Source organism: Pleurodeles waltl, chromosome 1_2 (assembly GCF_031143425.1).
Source record: "Pleurodeles waltl isolate 20211129_DDA chromosome 1_2, aPleWal1.hap1.20221129, whole genome shotgun sequence".
Lineage (NCBI taxonomy): Eukaryota > Metazoa > Chordata > Amphibia > Caudata > Salamandridae > Pleurodeles > Pleurodeles waltl.
The window spans coordinates 601,416,471-601,443,067 of record NC_090437.1 but is presented as its reverse complement, the minus strand read 5'-3'; the positions used below and the strand labels follow the sequence as shown (position 1 = coordinate 601,443,067).

General features: G+C 44.0%; 1 protein-coding gene across 3 annotated transcripts in view; it reads right to left on the bottom strand.

Annotated features, from left to right (window-relative positions):
- LOC138301878 (hyaluronan-mediated motility receptor-like) overlaps nt 1-26,597 on the bottom strand; it is a 182,133-nt gene that overhangs the window by 9,761 nt on the left and 145,775 nt on the right. For 2 of the 3 annotated variants that reach the window (XM_069242368.1, XM_069242364.1), the window contains exons 5-6: nt 23,053-23,211; nt 9,201-9,302 (exon numbers count right to left, since the gene is read on the bottom strand). In XM_069242368.1, the coding sequence (XP_069098469.1) occupies nt 9,201-9,302; nt 23,053-23,211 (261 nt within the window). The remainder of the gene's footprint in view (nt 1-9,200; nt 9,303-23,052; nt 23,212-26,597) is intronic. The other variant, XM_069242372.1, reaches the window with a different exon arrangement.

Below are 26,597 nucleotides of genomic sequence, written 5' to 3'. Positions count from 1 at the left end.
AATTCTTTAGATAATGAATGCAAGTGCTCATCAGAGTTCCTCTGCATCTCTCTCTTCACCTTCTGCCAAAGGATCGACCGCTGACTGCTCAGGACGCCTGCAAAACCGCAACAAAGTAGCAAAGACGACTACTGCAACCTTGTATCGCTGATCCTGCCGCCTTCTCGACTGTTTTCCTGGTGGTGCATGCTCTGGGGGTAGTCTGCCTCCTTCTTGCACCAGGAGCTCTGAAGAAATCTCCCGTGGGTCGACGGAATCTTCCCCCTGCAACCGCAGGCAACAAAAGACTGCATCACCGGTCCTCTCAGCACGAAGAGCGTGGTCCCTGGAACTCAGCAACTCTGTCCAAGTGACTCCCACAGTCCAGTGACTCTTCAGTCCAAGTTTGGTGGAGGTAAGTCCTTGCCTCCCCACGCTAGACTGCATTGCTGGGTACCGCGTGATTTGCAGCTGCTCCAGCTCCTGTGCACTCTTCCAGGATTTCCTTCATGTAGAGCCAAGTCTGGGTCCCCGACGCTCTAACCTGCGGTGCACAACCTCCTGAGTTGTCCTCCGACGTTGTGGGACTCCTTTTTGTGTCTTCGGGTGAGCTCCGGTTCACTCCTCTTCTAAGTGCCTGTTCTGGTACTTCTGCGGGTGCTGCCTGCTTCTGTGAGGGCTCCCTGACTTGCTGGGCGCCCCCTCTGTCTCCTCATCCAAGTGGCGACATTCTGGTCCCACCTGGGCCACAGCAGCATCCAAAAACCCTAACCGTGACCCTTGCAGCTAGCAAGGCTTGTTTGCGGTCTTTCTGCGTGGGAACCCCTCTGCAAGCTTTTTTACGACGTGGGGCATCCATCCTCCAAAGGGGAAGTTTCTAGCCCTCTTCGTTCTTGCAGAATCCACAGCTTCTACCATCCGGTGGCAGCTTCTTTGCACCCTCAGCTGGCATTTCCTGGGCATCTGCCCACTCTCGACTTTGTCGCGACTCTTGGACTTGGTCCCCTTGTTCCACAGGTACTCTCGTCTGGAAATCCACTTTGGTTGCATTGCTGGTGTTGGTCTTCCTTGCAGAATTCCCCTATCATGACTTCTGTGCTCTCTGGGGAATATAGGTGCACTTTACACCTACTTTTCAGGGTGTTGGGGTGGGGTATTTTTCTAACCCTCAATGTTTTCTTACGGTCCCAGCGACCCTCTATAAGCTCACATAGGTTTGGGGTTGATTCGTGGTTCGCATTCCACTTTTGGAGTATATGGTTTGTGTTGCCCCTATACCTATGTGCTCCTATTGCAATCTACTGTAACTTTACACTGCTTGCATTACTTCCTTTTGCTATTACTGCATATTTTTGGTATTGTGTACATATATCTTGTGTATATTTGGCATCCTCATACTGAGGGTACTCACTGAGATACTTTTGGCATATTGTCATAAAAATAAAGTACCTTTATTTTTAGTATATCTGTGTATTGTGTTTTCTTATGATATTGTGCATATGACACCAGTGGTATAGTAGGAGCTTTGCATGTCTCCTTGTTCAGCCTACGCTGCTCTGCTATAGCTACCTTCTATCAGCCTAAGCTGCTAGAAACACCCTATCTACACTAATAAGGGACAACTGGACCTGGTACAGAGTGTAAGTACCCCTTGGTACCCACTACAAGCCAGGCCAGCCTCCTACACCACTCAACAGCCATCCACCTCCAAACAGCCTCCAGCCCATGCACCTTCACCCAAATTCAGCAGATGTACACCTCCTACAACCACTTCCTCTACTTCCACTCCAAAACCCCCTCCATCTATCTGTCCAAGTGTGTCTAAAAAACTTTTCCTGGCTAACATTGACCTTTTCCCTACACCTCCCCCCGTCCTTCCCCTAGGGCCAGGCTTTCCTGGTCCCAGCCCAGCACCTCAGCCACCACATCCCCAGGCACAGTGGTGCCAGCAACTGCGGGGTCATGGAGTTCGCCAACCATCAGGGCTGCCAGTGTGCCACGGAGCGAGGGCAAGGACATTCCGCCACCTGGCAAGGTGAAAAAGGTGCCCACATCCCGGAGGGAGAAGCCGAAAACACCTGCCACCAAGGGGTCAGGGAAAACAAAAGGGGACAGTGGCAAGACAGCTGCGCCACCATCAAAGGTTGGGAAGGGCCAAAAACTGAAGGGCAGGTCAGGAGGGAGGGATGGTGGCACCAACTGAGGGACCAGTGTCACACCTTCTGTCCACATCAAAGCCAACCTGTACGGCAGAGAACACCGCCACCTGCACAGCCACCTGCACCGCCACCTGCACCGCCACAGACCCCACCACCAGCACCGCCGCCACAGACCCCACCGCCAGCACCGCCACCACAGACCCCGCAGCCAGCACCGACGCCACAGATCCCGCAGCCAGCACCGCCGTGACAATCCCCGCAGACAGCACCGCCGCCACAGACCCCGCCGCAAGCACCGCCAGTACTGACACCGCCACAAGCACCGCCAGTGGCCCGGCGACGTCCTCAGACAGTGGCACCACCGCAGACATAGCTACCATCCCCAGTGGTCAGTCGTCTGAGGCTGGTGGTGAGCTCCAGGACCCTGGGCAGCTTCCATGAAGCATCACTGTCATCACAGTTGTCACCTGCATATGGAATGCGAAGCCGCAGCAGTGTGGGTTATGTCTCTGCCTCCATGGCGTATCATGCTACCTGTACCTCGGCAATCTCGTGGCACACACACCCAGGTGAGTGTATTGTTCCGGCCACACTGCACGTGGAACGCTCTGGGCACCAAGCCCCCTCCAGAACCAGTGGAGTATCACATCCACTACCTCAGTCCTCGGCAGGATGAAGCACTCAAGGCACCATGCCCCCTCCAGAACCAGTGGAGTATCACATCCACTACCTCAGTCCTTGGCATGATGAAGCACTCTGGGCACCAACCCCCCTCCAGAACCAGTGGAGTATCACATCCACTACCTCAGTCCTTGGCAGGATGAAGCACTCAAGGCACCATGCCCCCTCCGTAACCAGTGGAGTATCACATCTACTACCTCAGTCCTTGGCAGGATGAAGCACTCAAGGCACCATGCCCCCCACCCCCCTAGAACCAGTGTAGTATCACATCCACTACCTCAGTCCTTGGTAGGATGAAGCACTCAAGGCACCATTCCCCCTCCAGAAGCAGTGGAGACTGTTATCCACTAGAGAGACTGTGGCTTTGCACTCCCCAGGATGCAGCAGTGGGCAACCCACCCACTGGGGAGACTTGAGAGACTGTGGCTTTGCACTCCCCAGGATAAAGCAGTGGGCAAACCACCCACTGGAGAGACTTGAGAGACTGTGGCTTTGCACTCCCCAGAATACAGCAGTGGGGAAACCACCCACTGGAAAGACTTGAGAGACTGTGGCTTTGCACTCCCCAGGATAAAGCAGTGGGCAAACCACCCACTGGAAAGACTTGTGAGACTGTGGCTTTGCACTTCCCAGGACCAAACTGTGGGCATGGAGCCCCCTCATGGAGCAGTGGTGTTGTGCGTTCATCTGGCTGAGGTGCCCCCCCTCTCCCTGAGGTGCCTGTATATTTTCTATGTGATGCCCCTCCAGTGTTCTCTCCGTTTGGAGTCAGGGATCTAGTGTGGGCCTCGCCCATGCATTTTGGGCCCAGTGGTCCACGGACAATGGTTGGTGCACTATCCGGACTTGTGTATATTGTATATACTGGATTTTGCATTTTGATAACATTTCACATGATTACATTTGTTCAAATCATTTCCTTTTGTCCTTGCGTTCTTCCAGGGGGGTGGGAGGGTGTATATGTAATGTTGGTGCATGTGTTTGTGTGTATGGTGTTGTGGGTGAGGGTGAGGGTGGGGGTGGGGGTGTTGCGTGTTGCCTGTGTGTGTCACTCTCTTTTCCCTCCCCTGTGTTGTAGGTGCAGTACTCACCGTGGTCGTCGCTGCTGTCGTTGTAGCTCCTGATAGAGGAGCAGGAAGACCATCGCCGGCAGTATCAGCAATTCAGGCTCCATGGCGTCCCGGTTCCTCGTGGGGTGTGGGGAGGTGAGTGTTTTCCCTTCTGTGTACTGTTTCCGCCATGTTTTTATTTGCGTTGGTTGCACCCCGGAAAAGGTGGCGGATAGGCTTGTTGTGAGAGGGTGTGTGGTACATTGTCTCCCGCCTGTCTGTTGGCGGTGTCCGCCGCGCTGTTTGTTTGTACCGCCGTGGCGGTCAGAGTGTTAAAGTGGCTGTCTATGTTGGCAGTTTCCACCATGGTTGTAATCCCATTTTGTTTTCCGCCGGCCTGTTGGCGGTATTACCGCCGCTATAACACCAACCGCTAGGGTTTTAATGAGGGCCTAGGAGCAGGAGCTCATTCCTATGTCATCCCTGCACATCCCTGCACTTGATATATATATATATATATATATATATATATATATATATATATTATTTGTTTTTTTACATTAACTCCCCTTTCTATGTAGAGCTCCTGGGTCAGGCTGGTTGTCCCGGCCTTGATGTACGCTGGCTCTGATTTACACCTCATTAAATCCTGCTGTGCTTCAATGAGGCGAGGCAGCACAGCAGGAGAGTTTCAGCCAGTGAACTTCTGTCCACGGTTTCTGAGTAGGATGGTTGAAATGTTAGCCTCCACTAAACTGTCATTAATGTCCAGGTTCTCCTGACCCTCCCTTAAAAACCGGGACATTTTTGGGATTTAGAAAAAAGTGTTGGGACATCAGTAACTGCTTCAAAAACCAGGACTGTCCGGGTAAATCCGGGATGCCTGGTCACCCTACACCACAGGGAACACTATTTCTGTTATAGGGACTGTTGGCACTCCATCAATGTTCAAGATGAATATGATGCCAGGGCCTGCTTTACTGACATGTGCACTGCCTTTCCTGGGTGCATACACAACAGCTAAGCTTTCAGATGATTGACATTTGCCTGTCAGCTGGTTACTGAGGACTTCAATGACATGTAGCTACTAAGTATGTTTACCTAACTCACAATGAGACTACAAGTGTAGCAATGGAATTGCTCTACACACACAGTAACTCATAATTTCATCCCATCCCAATACACCCATGAAAGTAACATTGGTTGCATGCATGTAGGGAATGTCTGCATCTTTCTGTGGTAACCACATTATAAGATAAAGCATGTTCTTGTTGCAGGTTATGCCCGGTATGCTATCTCTCTCGCCTCATTTCCTCACCCAGCCTCAAAAGAAATAAAACAGGCACACACATGTATGTGCACCATCATTAAGTGCACCCTTTCATCAATAAATTGTACTTCAAATGTCTTTACCATATGGAATGTGCTTCAATACTACCCAAAATTAGTGTCCAAGGTCATTGTAGCGACAGGATTCACAAGTAGACCTTAGCACTGACCACAGCCACATCCAAGTATCCAGGGTGGACTACAGATCAGAGGTCACAGTTTTCAGGTACATGACCAACCAGTGGCTTCACATTTCACCGTAGGTGCAATTTTGATTGCTGCATCCCAGTGGTTTCACAGTATGGAGACACTAATAAATCAGGCACTTTGCCTTCCTCTACACCTACCATCCTGAGAAACCAATGTTGCACCACCATGATGCAACAACAAATTGTTACGCTAATGGTGGCGCAAACCCTTAGTAAATCTGGGCTTTGCATGCTACACCACTGCATTTAGGGTTGTAGGCTTACGGAGTCCTAGTAATGTAAGATGTATTTATAAGTTCCTTAATAATGAAGAAGTAAAATAGCTGGGTATTTCTTGCATTGGACCTGCTACTACACTTGTTGATCATTTTTCACTGCTGATAATAGCTGGTGATAATATTAATCACTTGAATCTTATGCTGTCATTTTATTTTTGCTCTTGATTTCCATTCCATAAGACATTGGCCTCATCAGTTCCAGCATACAGCCCCCCTCAACAATCTAGATGCAAAAGTGAGCATTTGCAAGGCAGTCTTTTGGATTAGCTGAAACTAAAGTACGTTTGGTACACCAATTCAATTAGCTTGCTTGAAGTGCTGGAGACATTCCCTTACGGTCACACAAAGCCACTGAGTGTCTGGTCTGGTGGTTGCATGGCCCTGTCACTTTTCCCTGTAGCCGGACTCCCGACACATATCATATGAGACTACAGATCAAAAATATGTTGCCTAACCACAGAATCCTCTAATGTGTGCTGCATAGAGAAAGAAAAGCATTCTTTCCATCCCCATTTAAAATGATAGAATTATGAGACAGTCATCCTAGGTTCAAGCTTGGGGACTGTGGATTGCACACCGATTTCAGCAGCAAAGACTGAACTCATTCAGCTATTTTACCAACATGTGCAACTATGAGAGTGGAGAACTGAGTCAACATCACACATCAGGCCCAAGTTTGTTCCTCCAATGAGTAAAGACATCATATTTTAAGTATGGATCAGTCGCCCACACTGACCCACACAAGAAAAGGGTTGGATGATGAAATATCACCAACAAAAGTATTGGGAGCTAGAATGTCATAAAAGGAAAAAGAATATCTAGGACACAAATATGGCTGTCTGTAAAGTCAAAAAATAGAGAACAAAATTATAGAAAACCATGATATCCTCAAAAATAGGGTAAATATATTAAATATCAAAGTTATTATACACTATATTCATTTTAAAACATACATTAACTAGATGTAGGTATAGCTGGTGTAATTCCCTCCAGCATAATCATTTGCAATTCTAGCAAAATGACTTATATTTATGCGTAATAATTATGTGAGAAGCATAATCCAGCATTTAGCACTATTTTCTTAGTGCAACATGCCCCCCTGTGTCCAAAAGGGGTACAAGGATACATTTTGCACTAAGAAAAAAGCACTAAACGCTACAGGACACAAATAGTAGTAGCCAGCATCCACTCTCTCTTTAAGATCTCAGGTGCTGATTATGACTACGGCAGTCCCAAGACCACCATACCAACTTTGGTGGTCCAACCGATGCGTCCTCTGTGGTCCGACTGCGCGATTAGGATAGTGGCGGAAGGACCGCCACAAGACCACAGCCACCACGACTCCTGACCCACTGCAGCAGTGGTGGTCAGGAGAGCAGCAGATAGTGCAGGAGGTGCCGGCAGTGGCACCGCCATCCATAGTACGACGTGCCTTTCCGTCGACCTTTTCATGGCAGGGACACCACCATGAAAAGGTTGGCGGAAAGTCAGAGAAGGGGCCCCAGGGGAGACACAGAATGGAAATAACCCATGTTGTGGGCAGTACACTGCCCTCCCTGCCAGCACTGTCAGTGTGCATACTGTCTGCCATGCCCGACATGGTGCATGGCAACTGTGCTCCCGACTTGCTGACAACGCAGTCAGTGCAGTCAGCATTGGCTTCCGCTCTCTCTTGGAGCCAAAGCCAATGCAGCCACACTGACTGCGCCGCCAGCCCCGTGGGAGCATCGTAATGCAGCGGTCTGGAGGCCACCAGCTTGGTGGCATCCTCCTGACCACTGCTGTGGTGGTATGGCGGTCCGACCACAAGGGTCATAATCAGATAGTTCCTGTGCTCCTAAAGTAAGATTTTTGCCCCAATTGTTTTCTTAATTATTCAAGGTAGAGTAATCATGTCATTCTGGTAATTACTCTGATTACTTCAGTGTAATTGAAATATCACCCAGGCCTAAAACTGGCATTAACTTTAAAAATACTTTCAAAATAATTTTGCATCTAAAAGTATACACTTACAATATGAAAAATATATTAAATACTTATCACTTACAAATGGAACATAAATATACATTTGTTAAAGTTTTGGCAAAATATATATAATTATTTAAACATAAATAAATAAAAGTAATAAAAAAGAATTATCATTGCAAGCACTAGATTAAAAAATACGTATGCACCTTAAAGTAAAAAAAAATCAATAAAAATTATACTTCAAAGTAATGCAGAAGTAATTTGCACTGAACTAACACTCAAAATTAAAAAATATATATTTTTTAAAAATCATATTAAAAAATTTGACTTGGAGGAGCCAGATTTACTACTCCCAGTCCAACCTGACCAACAGTAGGAAAAGGGATAGGGTTGAGGGGTCAGATTCAATAACCCCTTTCCAACTTAATTAACAATGGGGAAATTGTTGGACTTTAGAGGGGTAGATTTACTATTCCCACTCCAACAAAAACAATAACAGGGAAAGAATTAGGTATTGGAGGGGTTAGATTTACTATTCGCACTCAAACCTGAGAAAAAGTATGGAAAATGCTAGCCTTTTAAGGGTCAGATATACTATTCCCACTCCACATAAGCAACAATAGGAGAGGTGCTGGATTTTTGAGGAGTCAGAAGTACAATTCCCACTCCAAAAACAGGCAAAATGTTAAACTTTAAAAAGCTCAGATTTATTTCACTATCCTAAAAGAATACAAAATAAATTACATATAGGTAAAAAATATATACAATAAACATAAACATATACAAAGTTAATATGATACCATTTATATTAAATATTAAAAGCAAAAAGACATTAAGATATAAAATTGTACATAAAATTATATTTAAAACTTAAGTCAATAAAAATTTAGAAAATAATAGATTTATTATGCTTCCCACCCTATTACTCTAAAATTTCAACAACCACAAAAACAAATTATATAATAGTAGGAAATAATTCACACTGCACATTCATTTTTAAAATAACACAACAATAAAATAAGTTATTATACAAAAAAAAATTTGATTATTAATTGGTATCCAAATTCATAGAAAAATAAAATAATAATACATTCAATTATATAAATAATCTTTTACCAATAGAAAGTAACATATTTTTTAATTATTTGTTAAATAACTACAAATAGCATTTACATAATTAATTATCTATTTAACAAATTAAAACTCAGAAATAATTATATTTCATTAAAAAATAATTATTTAAAAAACTTTCCACCCTATTTCCTTACAAACCAACAGCCCGGCATCATAATATTTTCAACACAATATTTGTGTCTCTGATATTTTTGAAACAAAATTTGGTTGAACACCTAAGAAAGGTGTCTACATTGTTAAGGTGCTTTATATATCATAACATATTCAACTCCTCTTTCAGCCAACATCCACACCGTGCAATGTACAACAAATACCAGTATGAAAAAAGAGCTTGCAACTTTAAATAATTTGTTTTTTTATAAGATATGTGCTTCTTAATATAATTGGGAGAAATTGTCATGAAACACCCTGTACCTGTGAAGGCAAGTTTTATCTCGCATATCTTGGTATAGATGTCGGCATGTATTAGCTTCACCTTGCAGATGAGTAAGCAGATTGTCGTCCACAGAATTTACCCTAAATATTGGAAAAGATGAGGTGATGAATGAATTAGATAATCAGAGTATACGTTTATTTGTTTGTCTATTTTTTTATTGTTTGTATTTGTTATGCCAGAGTACTTCTAGAGCACTTGATATAGATAATATCTCAGAAGATGCTAACATGAATAACACAATCAGAAATAGTTCCTAGTATGAAAATAACAATAGTGTTCCGTAGTCTTGAAATGCTTATTTGCAGGGAAAGGTAAATCAAACATAGAAAATAGAAAACAACAAAGTATAAATGGAGCACAGGAAACTGGGGGGCTGACAAAAGAAATATAAACAATGGCAACACCAACAGGTCTGGCATTGGCAAGCTGGTGCAATGGTTAAATATGTATGTATTGTTACTGCAAGCACGTGCTCCAAAACCGAAAATGCTTCCACCTAAGATTAGAGGACACACGCTTGCAATAAAATGTTTAGAAAAACAACTATTGTATCCAATTTTACCTACCTAACAAGCAGGTGTTTTCTGAACAGGTATAGAAAACATTCTTGGTTACAATGCACATCACAGGAAGATATGATTTTTGTATGCACAAAGACAATGTACTAATTAATGTTTTTGAATCACTTTAGCCTGAAGATGTAACTTAAACTCACAAGGATGGATAAACAACAAAAAGAATAAGAATGGAAAGAAATTATATTGCCAAAGTAAAGTGACGTCTCTGAAATGCATTTCTTCTTAAACAGATATACATATGTGAACAGAAAAATGCTATCACTGAATAGCCGAAGGGTGAAATTGTCATAGTTCAGACTCTTACTCTAGGCAAGACTGCTGGATTTAGGATGACAGTACTTATGTTTGTAGGCGACTATGCCTATGTCGTCCCAACCCTTCCGGCTCACTAGCAGCACCTCACCAAAAACCCAAATAGTAAAAGGTGATTTGTGGCAGCCTTTAAGCATGGACTCAAGAATATGACATCTCAGGGAGTGTCGTGGTTAAACGGGGTTAACCCCTTTCTCACAGATATATCATGTCTCATCCAAACACAGGCAATAGCGAAGATGCAGTAAAGTTTCAATATTTTTTTTTAACACAACTGGAATCTGCGATAAGCTGCATGGGCTGCAATGATTAGGATAATGAACAGTGCAAGAAACAGAATTCTAAAGACAAGAGTCATTATTACGAAGACCCCCACCATCTCGCAATAACATAAAAAGACATAAAGAGTGTAATATGTCCTAATACCCTATCATGATAGGCCTAACCTCTTACCTAAAGGAGAGCTGGGTATGTTAAACCTAATCTGCCAATGCTATGTCCATGAAAGTAGCCCCCAACCCTTGTTACCTTGGAATGAGGTATCTATCTCAGACTCCGTTTGACACGAAGACTGGGTCAACGTCAACACGACGTGCAGCATCGATATCAGCGATGGTGGCGATGCCCTCTGGTCGGAATCCCTCTGATTATCTGTCTAAAGTGTGATGTATTTATACAGATCTACTTGGACCCCTGACATAGGTGTGTTCCCAAACAATAGATAACAGGCATGCTTAGGGCAGAAATTAATATCAACAATTCCATCGGAAGCATAGAGAGGGAAAGTCCCTAAGTGTGAACACCTACTGTTTGTTTGTCTTTGTCACTTGATCTTGACGCCTTAACGCAGTGGCACTGATAATGCAAAGCATAACAAGTGGCCTAACTATAAACAAGGCAGCCATCTTAGAAGAATTAAATAATTAAATGGGCTAAGACAGAGCATGCTAAGTAGGTTAAAAGTCACTAGGTGACGGGTACACGAGACTTCAAGCCAAAGGCTAAGCTAACTCCTGTTATCCCATTAAAACAAACTAGGATTCACTACACCCTCCCCACTGCCGTAACAGGTATGACGAAAGTAAATGAATCCAAACGTTAAAATTGTTCTGGACTAAAAAGCTAAAAGCATAAAAACTAGCTAAAAAAACGTTAAAAAACTTGTTAAAAGATATTTAAAATATTAGCTAAAAGTACATACAGAGAATGTTAATGTCAACCATGACAAGCACACCAAGCCAAAGTAAAAGCAATTTGAATGCATACTTTTAATCAGGAATGGCAAGCCAATACATCAAATTATTTGCCATAGTCATGATCTCGAAGAGTGTCATCGAAGTCACCAACCAAGGACCTAAAAAATGAGTGCACATCATCAGATGTTAAATCGGTCACCGGGCGGGCAAACGGATCCACAGAGCAGTAGTGCGTGTCAGTCTCTAGTGCAGAGCCATCTGCAGCAGTGCCATCGTCCATGGTAGACATTAGAACGGAAGGCTCATAAGTGGCCTCGCGGAGCAACCTTAGTCTCAAGGGGCATGACCGTGAATGAACCCTCATCGGGGACATCAGCAGTTTGTGGTCCACAGGAGGTGCCGGTGCAACAGCAAGACACACCATAGGCAGGTGTTCGAAGAGGCACCACATGCAGCGGAAAACGGGTTGTACGCACCAGAGAAGAAATGACAATGACCAATCAAGCTCCAATTCCACCAGCAACGGGGCACCGAAGATCCGAACCATGCGTTCATGGCACAGTTGAGTTGGTGGGAGCGGCTCCATTGCTCTGGGTAGCTGGAAAGAAACAACCACTGCGAATCAGAAGAAATAGCAGAAGCAGTCCGCCATTCAATGCCAAAATAATCGGAAATCCCCAAACACGCTTGAAAAGAGCGAATGGATGGCTGATGGGATGACTCCAAAAACAGTCTGGAAGATGGACACGAAACCAGACCCGACAGCCTTAAAGAAATGGACAATCCAAGTAGTGCTGGAAGCATTGAATATTCTGGATACCAGTTCTCCAAAGTGCTTGGGGAAGTTGGTATATTACAGGGATTGTATCTCGGCTGATGTTCTCACTAGCTGGAGTGCATACGTCTCTCTAGAGGATGTCAACGCGACCTATTTTTGAAACAATAGCGCCTTTAGTCTGCTCAGCTTGTCATAATTTACATTAATAGTATGTATGTGGGGCCACATGTCAGATACTTTTATCTCTCGTGTTGGTGGGAATAAAACATAATCGCAACACATAACGACCTTTGAGACCGAGATTGCGTAGCTAATTCCTGGTCGCATGCCGCAACAACTTTGATCGCTCAGTACCACATAACTTCCATTGGAAAGTACATGAAATACCGGTCGAATCAAAGGGAGGGGAGTACCCTTCAGATAGCAGGCCAAGTTCGCGACCCCCGCATTGCAAAGGCCGTGAAGGGACACCTGCTTACATATCATTGAATGACTAACAGTAGTCTCACATTCGCTTCCGCCTAGAAAAACCTCTATTTCGCCATTCAAACATTTATAATCAAAGGGCATCTCCCACTCTTCTTTAATATAGCTATCGCCTGGTTGCTCGAACCTGATGTTTCAAGCAATTGGAGAAACGGAAGGTCAAAATGGGCAAGTTAATTATGCCATGTAAGAGCCAAATAGTTGAAGGACTCTCTGCTACCGTGAAGGGCAACTTATCTAATTTCTCAATGTGAAGCATGGTCAAACTAGCTTCCCTTTTAGCCATTGTCTGTTGTTCCACGGAAAGATTAAAAGCAGTGAACAATTCACTACTGTTAATATACTTCCATGGAATGTGGCCATTTTTCAGTGTCTGTAATGTCCAACCTAGCTGCATGAAGGAACATAGCTGTGTTTGTCCATGATATAACCGGGACAAGTCTGTCTGAGTAATATCAATAGCAGATGACACAATGTTTGATAGTGAATAAATCCTGTTGGACAGAGTGTTCATGCCGTTGTCGACAACTGCTAAAGCCTTCTCTAAGTTTTCTTTAGCTAATTGCCTCAAACATGCAGCAGCTTCTATCTGTGAAAGTTTCCAGATCTCATTATACATAGCATATAGGAACCTTTTAGAGCGCTGTTTCCTGGGACCTAGCAGAAAAACCTGCAAGTCTACATCTTCAGAAAGAGTGTTAAGGTGTTTCTTAACTGCGGCTAATGTATTAGTCTGTACCCACTGTTGGCACAGTTTACCCACACTGTATGTTGTAATTATACCTTTATGTTGACCCGATACAAAGCGAGGGTCTGGCCTGTTAATTGAAAAAAACCCTGAAGAGTTCAAAAAAACGCTTGACACCTATTGGTGTGAGTTGGCCATATTAACCACCCGCCAGGACTGGAATGTGAAGAATTATAGGTACCAGCCTTAACCATTGCATCTAGCGTTTCCTCTGTGATGTTAAGGAAATATTGCCAATCATTAAACTTTGCCGGTGTGGGGATACTGGGCGTGTTCATCTCTTTAATTTTTGCTAACCCCAGACAGGATGTCTGTTGGATTGTGTCAATTAAAAAGATCATTGGCACAGGAATCAGGCATGCTCTAAATAAAGCTGCTTTACCCTGTATATGCCAATCTTGCGTTCCCCATACACTTTTTAAGTCAATAGTGCTCTTCCAGTATTCGTAACCTTCAACTGCGAGCCGGGAAACAAAGTGATCTGAATAAATCAGTTTCGTGTTAGTTAGCAAAATTTTCCTAATTTGTGAAGGAGGTAATTTGAAGTAATATGACTCCGCATTTTTCGTGTCATGCCCAGTAAAGTATGTAAATTTATCTGTATAGTGTTTTGGGCTCCCCATTAGTGGTGTTGAACAGTGTTCCCACTGTGTATAGTTTAACACTGGCCTGTGTCAAGTGGCACGGTGCAGGTATAATTGTCCCCAATTGTTGTAACAGAACATTTCCCCATAATTCTTTGTATGTCCATATACATCATCACTTTCAAATACGGAATAGTCCTTCATTTCAGTTAGCATGGAATCAACCGTTTGGACATCCCAATCATCAGATATAACATCAGGTGTAATCACATCTGTCATAGATATTTTGAACACATATGGAATTTGAATGACCTCAGCAGGCCCGTATATATCAAAGGGAACATTGTCCCATACAATCCCATCAGAAATCGGTATTGCTGTAATATTCACAAAGGACAAGTCTCTTCAGACCTTATGTGAGGAATGATATGGAGTTAAGACCTCATCCACAGGCTCAACAGAGGAGCGTTCAGGAATATAGTGACCATTTATAAGCAAAAAGAAAACAGTCACAAAACCAACCCCAAAAAATAAAGCTGAAAATGTCAAACAGAACCATAAATAGTTCCATGGGTAAATTAAATAGTTCTTTTTAAGCCATTGACACAGCTTACGTGCTTTCAAAACATTGTCAATAGTGGATGAGTCTGAGGAAAAGTCATCAATGTCTACGAAATAGCCAGAGGCAGTCTCTCCAAATACTGGAGCCGGTGCATTACTTGTACATTGTTCCACTTTGTGTGGAGGCTCTTGGTAGATGGTGTCATCAGTCTGTGAAGTGTTTGTGTAAAAAACAGCCAAATCTTGGACAGGTGTTGCCATTGAATTGGGAACTGGACCTAGCAAGAGTTTGTTTTCCGCCCTCCCCATGGTCGAGGAGGTATCTGTAACAGCATTGGACATTGTTGCATAGTCCGTAGTAGTGGTGTTCATCCTACTATGTAGAGGTATGTCCTGTTGGGTAGTGAGAGGGGATCGGGAACTACCCAAGGGACCTCTTGGTCTACTGTGAAGGATCGCCCACATGGTGTAGTTTGATGTCATCAATGGAAATGAATCTGTTCCTTCAGGAACCAGGCAGTGGTGGTAAGATGACAGTTCTGGTACCTTGAATGCCCAAGACCGGGACAGGTGCTCTGTATGATGGACTGAATTCCTTCTTCACTGCAATCTTCTCACAAACCAGATCCCCAACTTTAGGAATCCAGCCAGTCAAAGTTTTCGCTAAATCCCTTATTCCTAAAGTGGCAGGACTGGTAGATGATTTAACATCCCGGAATTGCTGAAGCTCCTGTAAGACAGTGAGATGTTCATTTATGTTGAATGGTGTTTCTGCTGCCACCAAACCAGAGGCATCAAAGTCTGGGACATACATAGGTACCCCAAAGAGAACCTCATAAGGAGTGCGTCCCCCCAAGGACCGTCTTGGCAGATTATTCAGTGCTCTCTGGACCCCATATTGGTGATGAAGCCAACTGCGGCCTGAACCTAATACTCGAGCTGTTAAGGACTACTTTAGATCACGGTTCCACCTTTCCACGACCAAATTTCCCTCGGATGGTATGGTGAGGAGTAATGGAGTTCAACACCCATCATCCCCATGGTGTCTCTGAATGCCTTAGAGGCAAATGCAGGGCCCTGGTCCGAATGGAATGCTGCAACCACATATGTACAGATGAAGATCAGCAAGTCTTTTATAACAGTTCAAGCGTCAGCCGACCGCTGCGGCCATACCCACAGGAATCTAGAACAAGAATCTACAGCGACTAAAATATATTTGTATGCACCATCAGGTTGGAGTGGACCGCAATGATCCAGGTACACACATTGTAGTGGCCTGCTGGACACTAAGAGGGATGTCTGTGGTGGGCGTTTGATATTGGATTCCTTTATTTGCTGGCAAATGTCACAACAAAGGACATCCTTCTTTTCAGTCTGCATAGCCCAGGCCACCAGAAATGCTTTTATAAGAGTGTTATCATGGCCGAAATATCAGCATGTGCAGAAGCGACACCCTCATGCGCTGCTTTTACTAGATCTAATCTCTGGTCTTCGTTGGGGATCACTCGATCTCCAACCCAAGGAATCGTTGCATAAGCAACATTCTGTGCACTGATATGATAAAAATAATTTGTAGGGTATCCTTTCGGAAGGGGCTTGCCTGCAGCCGAAGCTTTCACTGCAGTCAGTATTTCATTATCCAATCTCGTCTGTGAACGTGTCACTGCAGCCACAGAAGCTGTGGCTACTGCAGATTTGGCTGCTTTATCAGCCAAAGCATTGCCGCTAACGTGTACTCCTACACGTTGGTGGCCCAATGTATGTACTACATGGACATACGGTAGCTTGTCCTTAGGATTAGCCACCCTCCCCCACAATGTCTTGTGTTTAATGGTGTTCCCTTTAGAATCTCTAAACCTGTTTAGCTTCCAATGATTAAGATAATCATTGGAGGACTGGACACAGTAGTATGAGTCACAGACTATTAAAGTCAGGCATTCTGGCTCTGTGTGTTCTAGCTCTAATATAAGAGTTTTAAGTTCAGCCAACTGAGCTGTGCAGTCCCCTAGGGTCTGCATGTAGGTGTTTTGAGGGTGGAAAACTCCATCCTCTATCACTCTGCTCACGGCTGCGCAAGCGGCTGAGTATTGATGTTTAGTACCTGCAGCTGGTTGTGCTGAACCATCAGTGTAGATGACAGTGTGGTATCTGTCAAGTGGCAAGATATTTAGAGGAGCAGGGTACTCCTGTTCATATTGGAGAAACTCTTGTGTCTGAAGTTTTTGATCAAAGATGTAATCAATATCAGTGGCGGTCAGCGACGTTGCCCACTGAATCCAACATGGATGTAATGCTTTAGCTTTGGGAATGCTTGCTTTGGTGACAGCCTCTAAGGCAGGCACTGGGGAAATGACAATTATGCGTTTCCCTTGGGCAAGTGGCCTCTCCTTTGTGACAGCCATTTGAACTGCAGTCAGAATCTTTTCTGTAGGTGCAAAACGTTGTTCTGCATTTGAATATAGATGTGATTTATATGCGATAGGTACCGTGTCGCCTTCATTGAAGGTGACATACGTAAATCCAATGGCACCAGCAATTATTCTGATGACCAAATTAGTTTTATTGTCACATGTGTGCAAGTGTTTAGCTTCTAGCATGTCCTGTTGCAATTCCCTAAGGATGCATGTGTGTTCAACTGTCCAGTGTCTGCTAGAAAAGTTTGGCTGTACCAAGTCATAAAGTGGCTTGATACATTGTGCATTCTGCCAAAGTTGAAGAAACCTAGTAAGGACTGTAGTTTCTTGAGTGTGTTAGGAGGGTGCAATTGTGCACATTTTTCTAGAAAGTGCAGGGCCAGGCTCTTCCTCTCGTTTGAAAGCATAGAGAGGGAAAGTCCCGAAGTGTGAACACCAACTGTTTGTTTGTCTTTGTCACTTGATCTTGACGCTTTAACACTGTGGCACTGATAATGCAAAGCATGACAAGTGGCCTAACTATAAACAAGGCAGCCATCTTAGAAGAATTAAATAATTAAATGGGCTAAGACAGAGCAAGCTAATTATGTTAAAAGTCACTAGGTGACGGGGCACGAGTCTGCAAGCAAAGGCTACGCTAACTCCTGTTATCCCATTAAAACAAACTAGGATTCACTACAAAATGGGCTGACCCATTGCCCCAATGCTGCAATCTGTGGTGTGGGGCAACAAAGTGTGGATGACAACTGAAAAGGTCAGTGGATGAAGAGGACTTATCAAAATCCTTTCTATGGATGTATCTAAATATGCATCTTTTGTTTCTGGATTTTTCTAATTACACAAGGCTGACAAGACTGCTACAGCTATTTCTATTCCAGACCTAAAAATATCAGTAAGAGCCGAAAAATAGACTGAGATTGAATTAGATCCCTGTGCACCCGATGCAGAGCACACTACTTACTGTGATGTCTGTCTTACATGGGTCTGAAAATCCAAAAAAGGCGAGGTGTTTACGTCCAGCAGCCCAGGTCTAAGTTTGGGAAAAATTGGTCTCAAATATTGTTATCATGACTTTGATTAATAGCTTGAATTAAATCATTGAAATGTCAAGTGATCTGTTGAAGACAATGGAGTAGCACGGGCTAATAATGGCTGGTATAACCCTTCTTCTTCAACATTTCAATGTTTGTCTTTTTGTTTTTCCCATTTTAATTTAGAAGATTCTAACCTCAGTTGTATCTGGCCTATAATTTGTGTTCAGAGCCTTTAACAACCGGTATAGCTCTCAGCAGCAGACTAGAAGGCTATATTAATAGTTTCTCAAACTGGTGCTTTCTATCTAGGGTCTCAGTATCACTGTAGAACTAAGGATCCCATAGAGAAGGCTGTCTGCTGTGGCATGCCATATTTTTGTTATAAATAGCATCTGTAATGTGGAAGGGGCCAGGCACATTCTGTCTCGCTAGTTGCAGGCAAAGCAGTGTTATCATAATCACAGCTACCTAGATAGCTACGTTTCAGCAGATAAAACCCACTGTGGTGTAGCGACCTATTGGGTGGCCTTAGGACCCTGGGCAGACTTCATAAATGGTCTCTACTAGGAATTGAACACCTAGGAGATGTGTGGAGGGGCCGACAGCTGGCGACGTTCGAAGTCCTTTAGCAGGAGCATGCTCTGGCAGACACTAAGGGGGTCATTCCGACCCTGGCGGTCCATGACCGCCAGGGCCGGGGACCACGGAAGCACCGCCAACAGGCTGGCGGTGCTTCCAGGGCCATTCTGACCGTGGTGGTAAAGCCGCGGTCAGAAAAGGGGAACCGTCGGTTTCCCGCCGGTTTTCCCCTGGCCCAGGGAATCCTCCAGGGCGGCGCTGCTTGCAGCGCCGCCATGGGGATTCCGACCCCCTTCCCGCCACCCTGTTTCTGGCGGTTTTCACCGCCAGAAACAGGATGGCAGGAACGGGTTTCGTGGGGCCCCTGGGGGCCCCTGCACTGCCCATGCCACTGGCATGGGCCCCCTAACAGGGCCCCATAAAGATTTTCACTGTCTGCTTTGCAGACAGTGAAAATCGCGACGGGTGCCACTGCACCCGTCGCACCCCTGCAACTCCGCCGGCTCCATTCGGAGCTGGCTTCCTTGTTGCAGGGTCTTTCCCGCTGGGCCGGCGGGCGCCCTTTTGGCGGTTCCCCCGCCGGCCCAGCGGGAAAGTCGGAATGACCCTCGCGGTCTTTTGACCGCGGAACGGTCTTCCGACGGGGTTACTTTGGCGGGCGTCGGAATGACCCCCTAAGTGATATAGATATTTGCAAGTTCAGCACGCATTGGGCCAGCATGTCCCGGGCGTTGAGCAATTGCCAGAATCATCCCCTCTTGAAGACTGTCTTCTGACGGAACCAGTGGAAGGAAAAGCCATTTCTCTGACGTATAAGAAATCACTGCACAACTCCCCAGACGCAATGATACCCTTGCCCGCCAAATGTGAGGCAGACCTGGGAACACCAGACAATGAATATTGGGTGGGGGCGAGACAGAGCCCCAGGGTGGTGGCGGTCAAGGTCTGGTTCAGACTGATCCTGTTGCGGATTCTACACAGGGCTTACAACTCCAGGGTAGTGCTATGTAAGATGGGCAAGGGCGCAGACCCGGCAATGCCTGAGAAGCTGTGGGCAGGAAGACACCTTTTACCATATTCTGTGGATATGCCCCGTAATACAGGCTTATTGGCAGGGAATCGCCACTTGGGAAGGAGGTCACATTGGATCCCAACCTGTTCCTACTCATTAATGAGGGGGAAGATTCTCTGCCAAAATACCAGGGCATTTGGTTGGCCTTAGCGGCAGTGGTGGTTAGGCGTTATATAGCACAAACCTGGGTAGCTGACTCTCCGCTCAGTGTACAGGAATGGCACACTAATCTGGACTGGTGCAGGGGTGCGGAGAGAGTTATCTACCAGAGTAGGGGCTGCCTGAAAAAGTGGGAGAAAATCTGGGGAGGGTGGGAGGCCTACAGGAATGGGGCAAATGACTCACTAGGTGGGATTCCACAGGAGGGTGGAGGGTCAGCATACCAGTTGTATTTGATTGTCATATTTGGATGATTTTCGATCAGAATATATACCTTGAATGGTTGCCACAAATTGTATTGAGACATTTTATACTGTGCAATGGCTGTTTTGCTGTTCAATAAAAAGATTTATAAAAAAAAATAATAATAATTGGGACATGTTTATTTTGGAGTCCACATGAGTAAATTTTTACCAGCCACACCATATTCTAGTGACTCTGCACCCATGTGACTCCAGTGCCATTTCTAATGTCATGCAGTACACTTTGTCTCTGTTAAAACAAAGCTTAGATCTTTAATGGTGTGAAATGTTGTCATTTGAGTTATGTATCATTTCTGCCTACTGTTATTTTCACCAGTTTGGATAAACACCAAGGGGCAGAATTACTAAGACTTGATGCAAAGCAGCAAGGTAAATTGCTGCACTACATTAGATGAAAGGGAAAGAGAAAAACTGCCTCATATTTACAAAATTATGGTGCAGGTCTGTTCTATCTTTGGTTTGCTTAGTGCCAACATAGGCACCTTTGTACCAGGGCTACCAGGGCGTAAGGGTGCTTGTATAGCAGTTAGGATAGTTTTCCCTTGCTGCAGGCTTTGAGGCTTGTCCCTCTGTATGTGTGTTGCACAATGCAGCACACATGAAAAGAAAAGGTAACAAGGAAAAATAAAGATATTTCTTGTTACGCCAGCTTCAGGTAGGCACACCGTTTTAGCACAAAATATGTTTACGAGGTCTTGTAAATATGGGTTTGTGTCAAAATGCATGGGTGGATGTACGGGAACACCCTTGTCCACCCATTTAACAGCTACCTGATGCAAGGTAATTCAAGGCAGCACTAGTGCAAAAATGCAAAGCCATGCAAATCAGTCTTTGCATGGCTTTGTAAATACCAAAATAGATTTTACTTCAGGGTGCACCAAAAAGTGACACAACCCAGATGCAAAATCTTAGTAGATCTGTGCCTAAGTGTAATTTGGTGCCCCAATGGAGGTATTCTCATAAATGCTTTGAGGTATGTTCTGAAATTGTTGAACATGGCACATAGAAACAACTAGTTGGCTTGCAAAAGTGTTTCAGCTTTCTTGTATATGAATGTCCACTGACAGAGTACTTCGATAAGTAACAATTTCAATATAGCTATTTTGATTTGAAATTAGTACAGCATACAATTACAGCCAGGCAACATCACTATGCTATAAGTGTGCTCTGTTTCAGATCTTGGAGAAAGCAGCATGACGCACTCATGGAGCAAAATGTGGTACTTCTGACATTTGGGTCCTGATTTGCATAGGTAACTTACCTTTCAAGTAAGTTTACTCCTTTTTGGTTATTCCCAAAATCTGAGTGCAAATTTATTCCAAAAGTGTAAATCACATTTTCACCAAATTGAAGGGCTCTTGGGCTGTGCACTTTTGAATAATCTACACGCTTAGGGAAGTTTACCACTTTTTAACTATTCACAAAATCGGAGTGTCAATTTACTCCACAAGTGTAACTTTTACTCGCATTTGGTGAATAGCCAAACATGAGAAAACTTACTCAAAACTGTAACTTACTCAAAATTATGGCCCATATTTATACTTTTTGACGCAAAACTGCGCCAACGCAGTTTTGCGTCAAAAAAATTAGCGCCGGCTAACGCCATTCTGAAGCGCCATGCGGGCGCCGTATTTATTGAATGACGTTAGTCGGCGTTAGCCGCCGGCGCCGTCTGGTGTGCGTTAAAAAAAACGACGTACACCAGGCAGCGCCGGCGTAGGGGGATATGGGGCTTGGGCGTCAAGAAATGGGGCAAGTCAGGTTGAGGCAATTTTTTCGCCTCAACCCGATTTGCGCCATTTTTTTTCACTCCCAACCCCCATAGAAATGACTCCTGTCTTAGCAAAGACAGGAGTCATGCCCCCTTGCCCAATGGCCATGCCCAGGGGACTTATGTCCCCTGGGCATGGTCATTGGGCATAGTGGCATGTAGGGGGGCACAAATCAGGCCCCCCTATGCCACAAAAAAAAAAAAAAAAAAACACTTACCTGAACTTACCTTTATGTCCCTGGGATGGGTCCCTCCAGCCTTGGGTGTCCTCCTGGGGTGGGCAAGGGTTACAGGGGGTGTCCCTGGGGGCATGGGAGGGCACCTCTGGGCTCCTTCAGAGCCCACAGGTCCCTTAACGCCTGCCTTTTGCAGGCGCTAAAAAACGGCGCAAAAGCGGCCGGACGTCATTTTTTTTGACCCGCCCACTCCTGGGCGTGAATTTTGCCCGGGAGTATAAATCCGACGCACATGGCTCGGAGTCGATTTTTTAGACGGGAACGCCTACCTTGCATATAATTAACGCAAAGTAGGTGTCCACGCTAAAAAATGACGCTAACTCCATGGACTTTGGCGCTAGGCGCATCTAACGCCAAAGTATAAATATGGAGTTAGTTTTACGTCGAAATTGTGTCAAAAAAACGACGCAATTCCGGCGCAAACGGAGTATAAATATGCCCCTATATGTTTCCTTTGTGGATCAGGTCCCTTGATTCCATTTTAAGCCACTTAAAACACATTGTACCCCAGTCTAAGCCTAACGATAAAAAGAGAAATAGCCATACCACATGTTGTCCATCAGATAGACAATGTTGTAATCAATGCAGTATTTTGGAAAATATCCATATCAACACTTTTGGCCTCATTACGACCTTTGCCGATGGGATTCTCCGTCACAAACGTGATCGACATCCCGCCCGCCGTTTTACAAGTTCTATAGGATATAATGGAACTTGTGATATGGCGGAGGAGATATCCGTCATGTTTGTGACGGTGTATCCCATCCGCCAATGACCTAATCAGCCCTTTGTGAAGAACTGATTTTGCTTTTAGAGACTTGACGCATTGAAATGAAAGTGATTTTTAGTTTGAAAACGATACATGTTCATACAGAAAACAACCTGACATATGAAAAGCAAACCAAAGCGACTGGATGAGATTAGTAAACAAGATATGATTACACAAATAAAAGTAATACGGTGGAGTTGAGGTGCATTAAGTGTTCACAGAAGCACACACCTAAAAGAAAGAAAGGTGCACGCGTAAGCCTGGTTAGTTTACAAACGGAATGGATTTACCCCTGCATGTGGTACACCCATGTTTTCTGTTGCTGGAGGAGCTCCTCGAGCTGAAGGGCTGTTTCTTGGAGCTTTATTGCAATGACGTCACGCTCCAGCTTCATTTCCCGCATGGTGATGGAATGGCTTCTTTTCTGCTCATCTCGCTCAAAGTTACTTCTGGGAACAATATAACATTTTCACGTCAGTGCGATATTTTCAAGAATGTATTAAATTATGCAAACTGGGTCAGCAATTTTGAGGACTTAGAGTATTTTCATTACAAAAAGCTACCCGCTGTGACAAGCGTATGATCGCCAGACACTATAAAACACAACACCCAGCTTCAGCCAAATCTTAGCATAAAACTCGTCCATAAAAATACATACATCTTTTTCATCCAGAGGCAACACATCTCAAAGGGGGGTGAAGGGATGGTCTGTTTATTCTTGTTAAAATATTGACGTGCTTTTGCAAAGCATGTAAGCTTTATGGGAGGTCAAAAATGTAAGACAAACAAATGGCCTGGTCTCTATGGCGACATAAACAAACATTTCAACCAGAGCACAAAACTATTTTGTGGCAAAGCCAATATTAAAGTAAAACATTGTGGCAGATTAAAATATATACAGAAATAAATAAATAAATACATAAATAAATAACTAAATAAATAAATATGGCCAAATTACTGAATGTCAGTTAACGAATTAACTATTTCAGATAAACAAGTAGGGGATATTGCCTGCTGTTCTCTAAATATGAGTCTTCATTTTCTTTTTTGAATTGCAGGAGTGAGTGAGATATTTTATAAGGCACAACTTGGTTTTGGTCCTCAATGCCTATAACTCTGGGTGGAAGGGAAGAGAAGGAGCCAGTTGACTAGGTATGATTTGCAATAGGATCTTTGACTTGAGAACAGTTTTATTCAGATTAAAGCCTCTGAAGGACACTATATTATTACTAGTGGGGCCCACGGTCACTAAATCCTCTTTCTCAGATTGTGATGTATTATAAATTCTGGACATAAAGGGGGTTATTCTAACTTTGGAGGAGGTGTTAATCCGTCCCAAAAGTGACGGAAAAGTGACGGATTTACCACCAGCCGCATTACGAGTCCATTATATCCTATGGAACTCGTAATACGGCTGGTGGTATATCCGTCACTTTACCGTCACTTTTGGGACGGATTAACACTCCTCCAAAGTTAGAATAACCCCCAAAGTCACTTTTGAAGGGATAGTTTGAGCATTTTCCTAAAATAGTCTCAAGGAGTAGCTTTAGCCTGATACCTGTGAAGGACAATCAGTAGAGAAAATTAAAAGTACCTATAGTTCAGGCAAAGAAGTTTAAACTTAATTTCAATTGCCAGAGGGATACAACGAAGCAGTAAATTTTCTCTACAGGCAGCATCTCTCTTCTGGGATGCTGTTCTACCTAAATATATTCTTCTGAAGGTATGGCTCATCTTTCATCCCATAAGAGGGATGCTAAGAGTGTTGAAGTGTGACTTTTGGAATTAACATTAACATGAAAAGCTTGCAATATAATGTGTAATGAAGCCATGTAGAAGATATGTTAACCTAGAAGAAGAAGAATGTACGTGTTTGAAATATGCCCACGGGGAGTGGCCACCAATATATACAAATGACTAATGTGACTGACTAATAATGAGTTTAACAGTGTACTAATGTAAGAGTTATGTATTAGGGTTATGCTAAATTACTCACTCAGCCTTATTTTAGCGAGGGTCTGGGCCTAGCTGCCTGGTCTCATACTAATTGTGTTTTTCTAACGTGCAATGTGCTGCTTTCCTGAAGGACACGAAGCTGTACTTTTCCAGAAGCTAGAGATATGTGTGTAGCCACACATCGTAGTAAATTCTTTCTCATGGGACCCGAATTTCTCAAGGAGACATTCTTGCCGAATGCAACAGTGTAATTCGCAACAGGTGCAAGGTCGCCAGGTCTAGGAGAAGACAATGGAACTACCGACTGGAGCGACAAGTGTAACTTTTCCTACCTGACATTCCACCCGTTGAAGACGTCAATCACAGGAGCCAATCAACTGCATGAGAGCTGTGTTAGGTGAAAATTCTTCTAAGGTGTGTGACGGATTATTGGACAGAGATAATGATGCACCAAATATTGCCCAATGGGAAAGTAGAGACTTGTCCGACAACTTTGATATAACGGCGTGACCCTAGGAGAAATCAGCCATTACGGAGCCATTACGTTGCTACTCTTGAAGCCATCCTTCATCACCCTTTGCCATTCTGAGAGACTTTGTCTTTGGCAGTCTTATACCTTAAACCATCCCCACTTTATTCCTTGTCCGATATGCACTTCTCCTCCTTATGAGGGAAGAGTATTTTCTTACTATGCCCTACTGAGACTTACCTGTCTATCCTGGCTGGTGGCGAATCGACTGAGGTCCTGAAGATGAGGTTTGACCCTGCTTGCTGACTCATTCGGATGGGTAACTATCTGATGATAAATTGTAATTGTCTGTTTGCTTTTTCTTTCTAGGTACCAACTGCTCTTTTGATAGAGACCATAGTTAGATGTTTTCCAAATTCATGTTGCTAAATTGTTTTGCATGAAGCCCAACGTGCTGATGCTAATTCGAGGTTATTCAAGGAGTTCACTAATATCGGATGCAAATAGACAAATGACTGAATTCTTGCTTTGTTGAATAATGTACTAATGATACTCTGCTAAAGTTGACTCATGTTAATGTTGTGCGTTGTTCTAATGTTCATGACCTATGCTTTGATAAAGTCTTACTCGAGTTGCCAAGTTATGGTGGTATTGATGTGCTTATTGATATTGCAACTAATAAATATGATACTAGAGTGTAACTAATAGGGAATAAATATCCTAAATCTTAATAGATTTGTGTGGTTTTCCATGGCTGAAGGGCCATGGTGTGTTTTATTCTTATTAATGTTATTGATTAGTTTGATTGATTAGTTATTGTGAATATTGATGAGGTTATTGATCTATTGATTGCAATCCTAAACAGATATCTCGTTCTGGGAAGTTCCCAAACGTGGTCAAAAGATTCATCGGCCTAAAACGTGTCTCCTTGCAAGATAAATTATCAAGGTTTTGACGCGCTATCAGTTCTGGAAGCAGAGGACGGTTTCAGCCCTTTGGGGCCCTAGGATGAGGGACCGCTGTTTGAAAATTGTTTTTGAAATAATGCAAATTGGAGAGATGATGTGCCCCTAAATCCCAAATGACTTTCCCGGAATCTCGGATCTTGCCGAAGTGAGTTGGGTATGTTCTCGGCGTTCTAGTGATAGTGTGCGTGACGTAGGGTTTGCGCTTGCACAGCTTATGCATACCGCAGGTGAATTGTGAGGTTTGTGAGAATTTTAGGCCAGGTGATATTTTAATAGGAGTGTGCGTACTCCGTAGTGTGAGAGTAGGGAAGTCGGCGAACTTCATGTGAGTGTGGCACTTTGTGCTCAAAATTTTCCACATGGTTGTTGGTGATGTATGGACCCTGCGTGGTCTGAGACTCCGGAGTTTATGTTGTAATTTGCGCGGTTTAATAGGTCAATC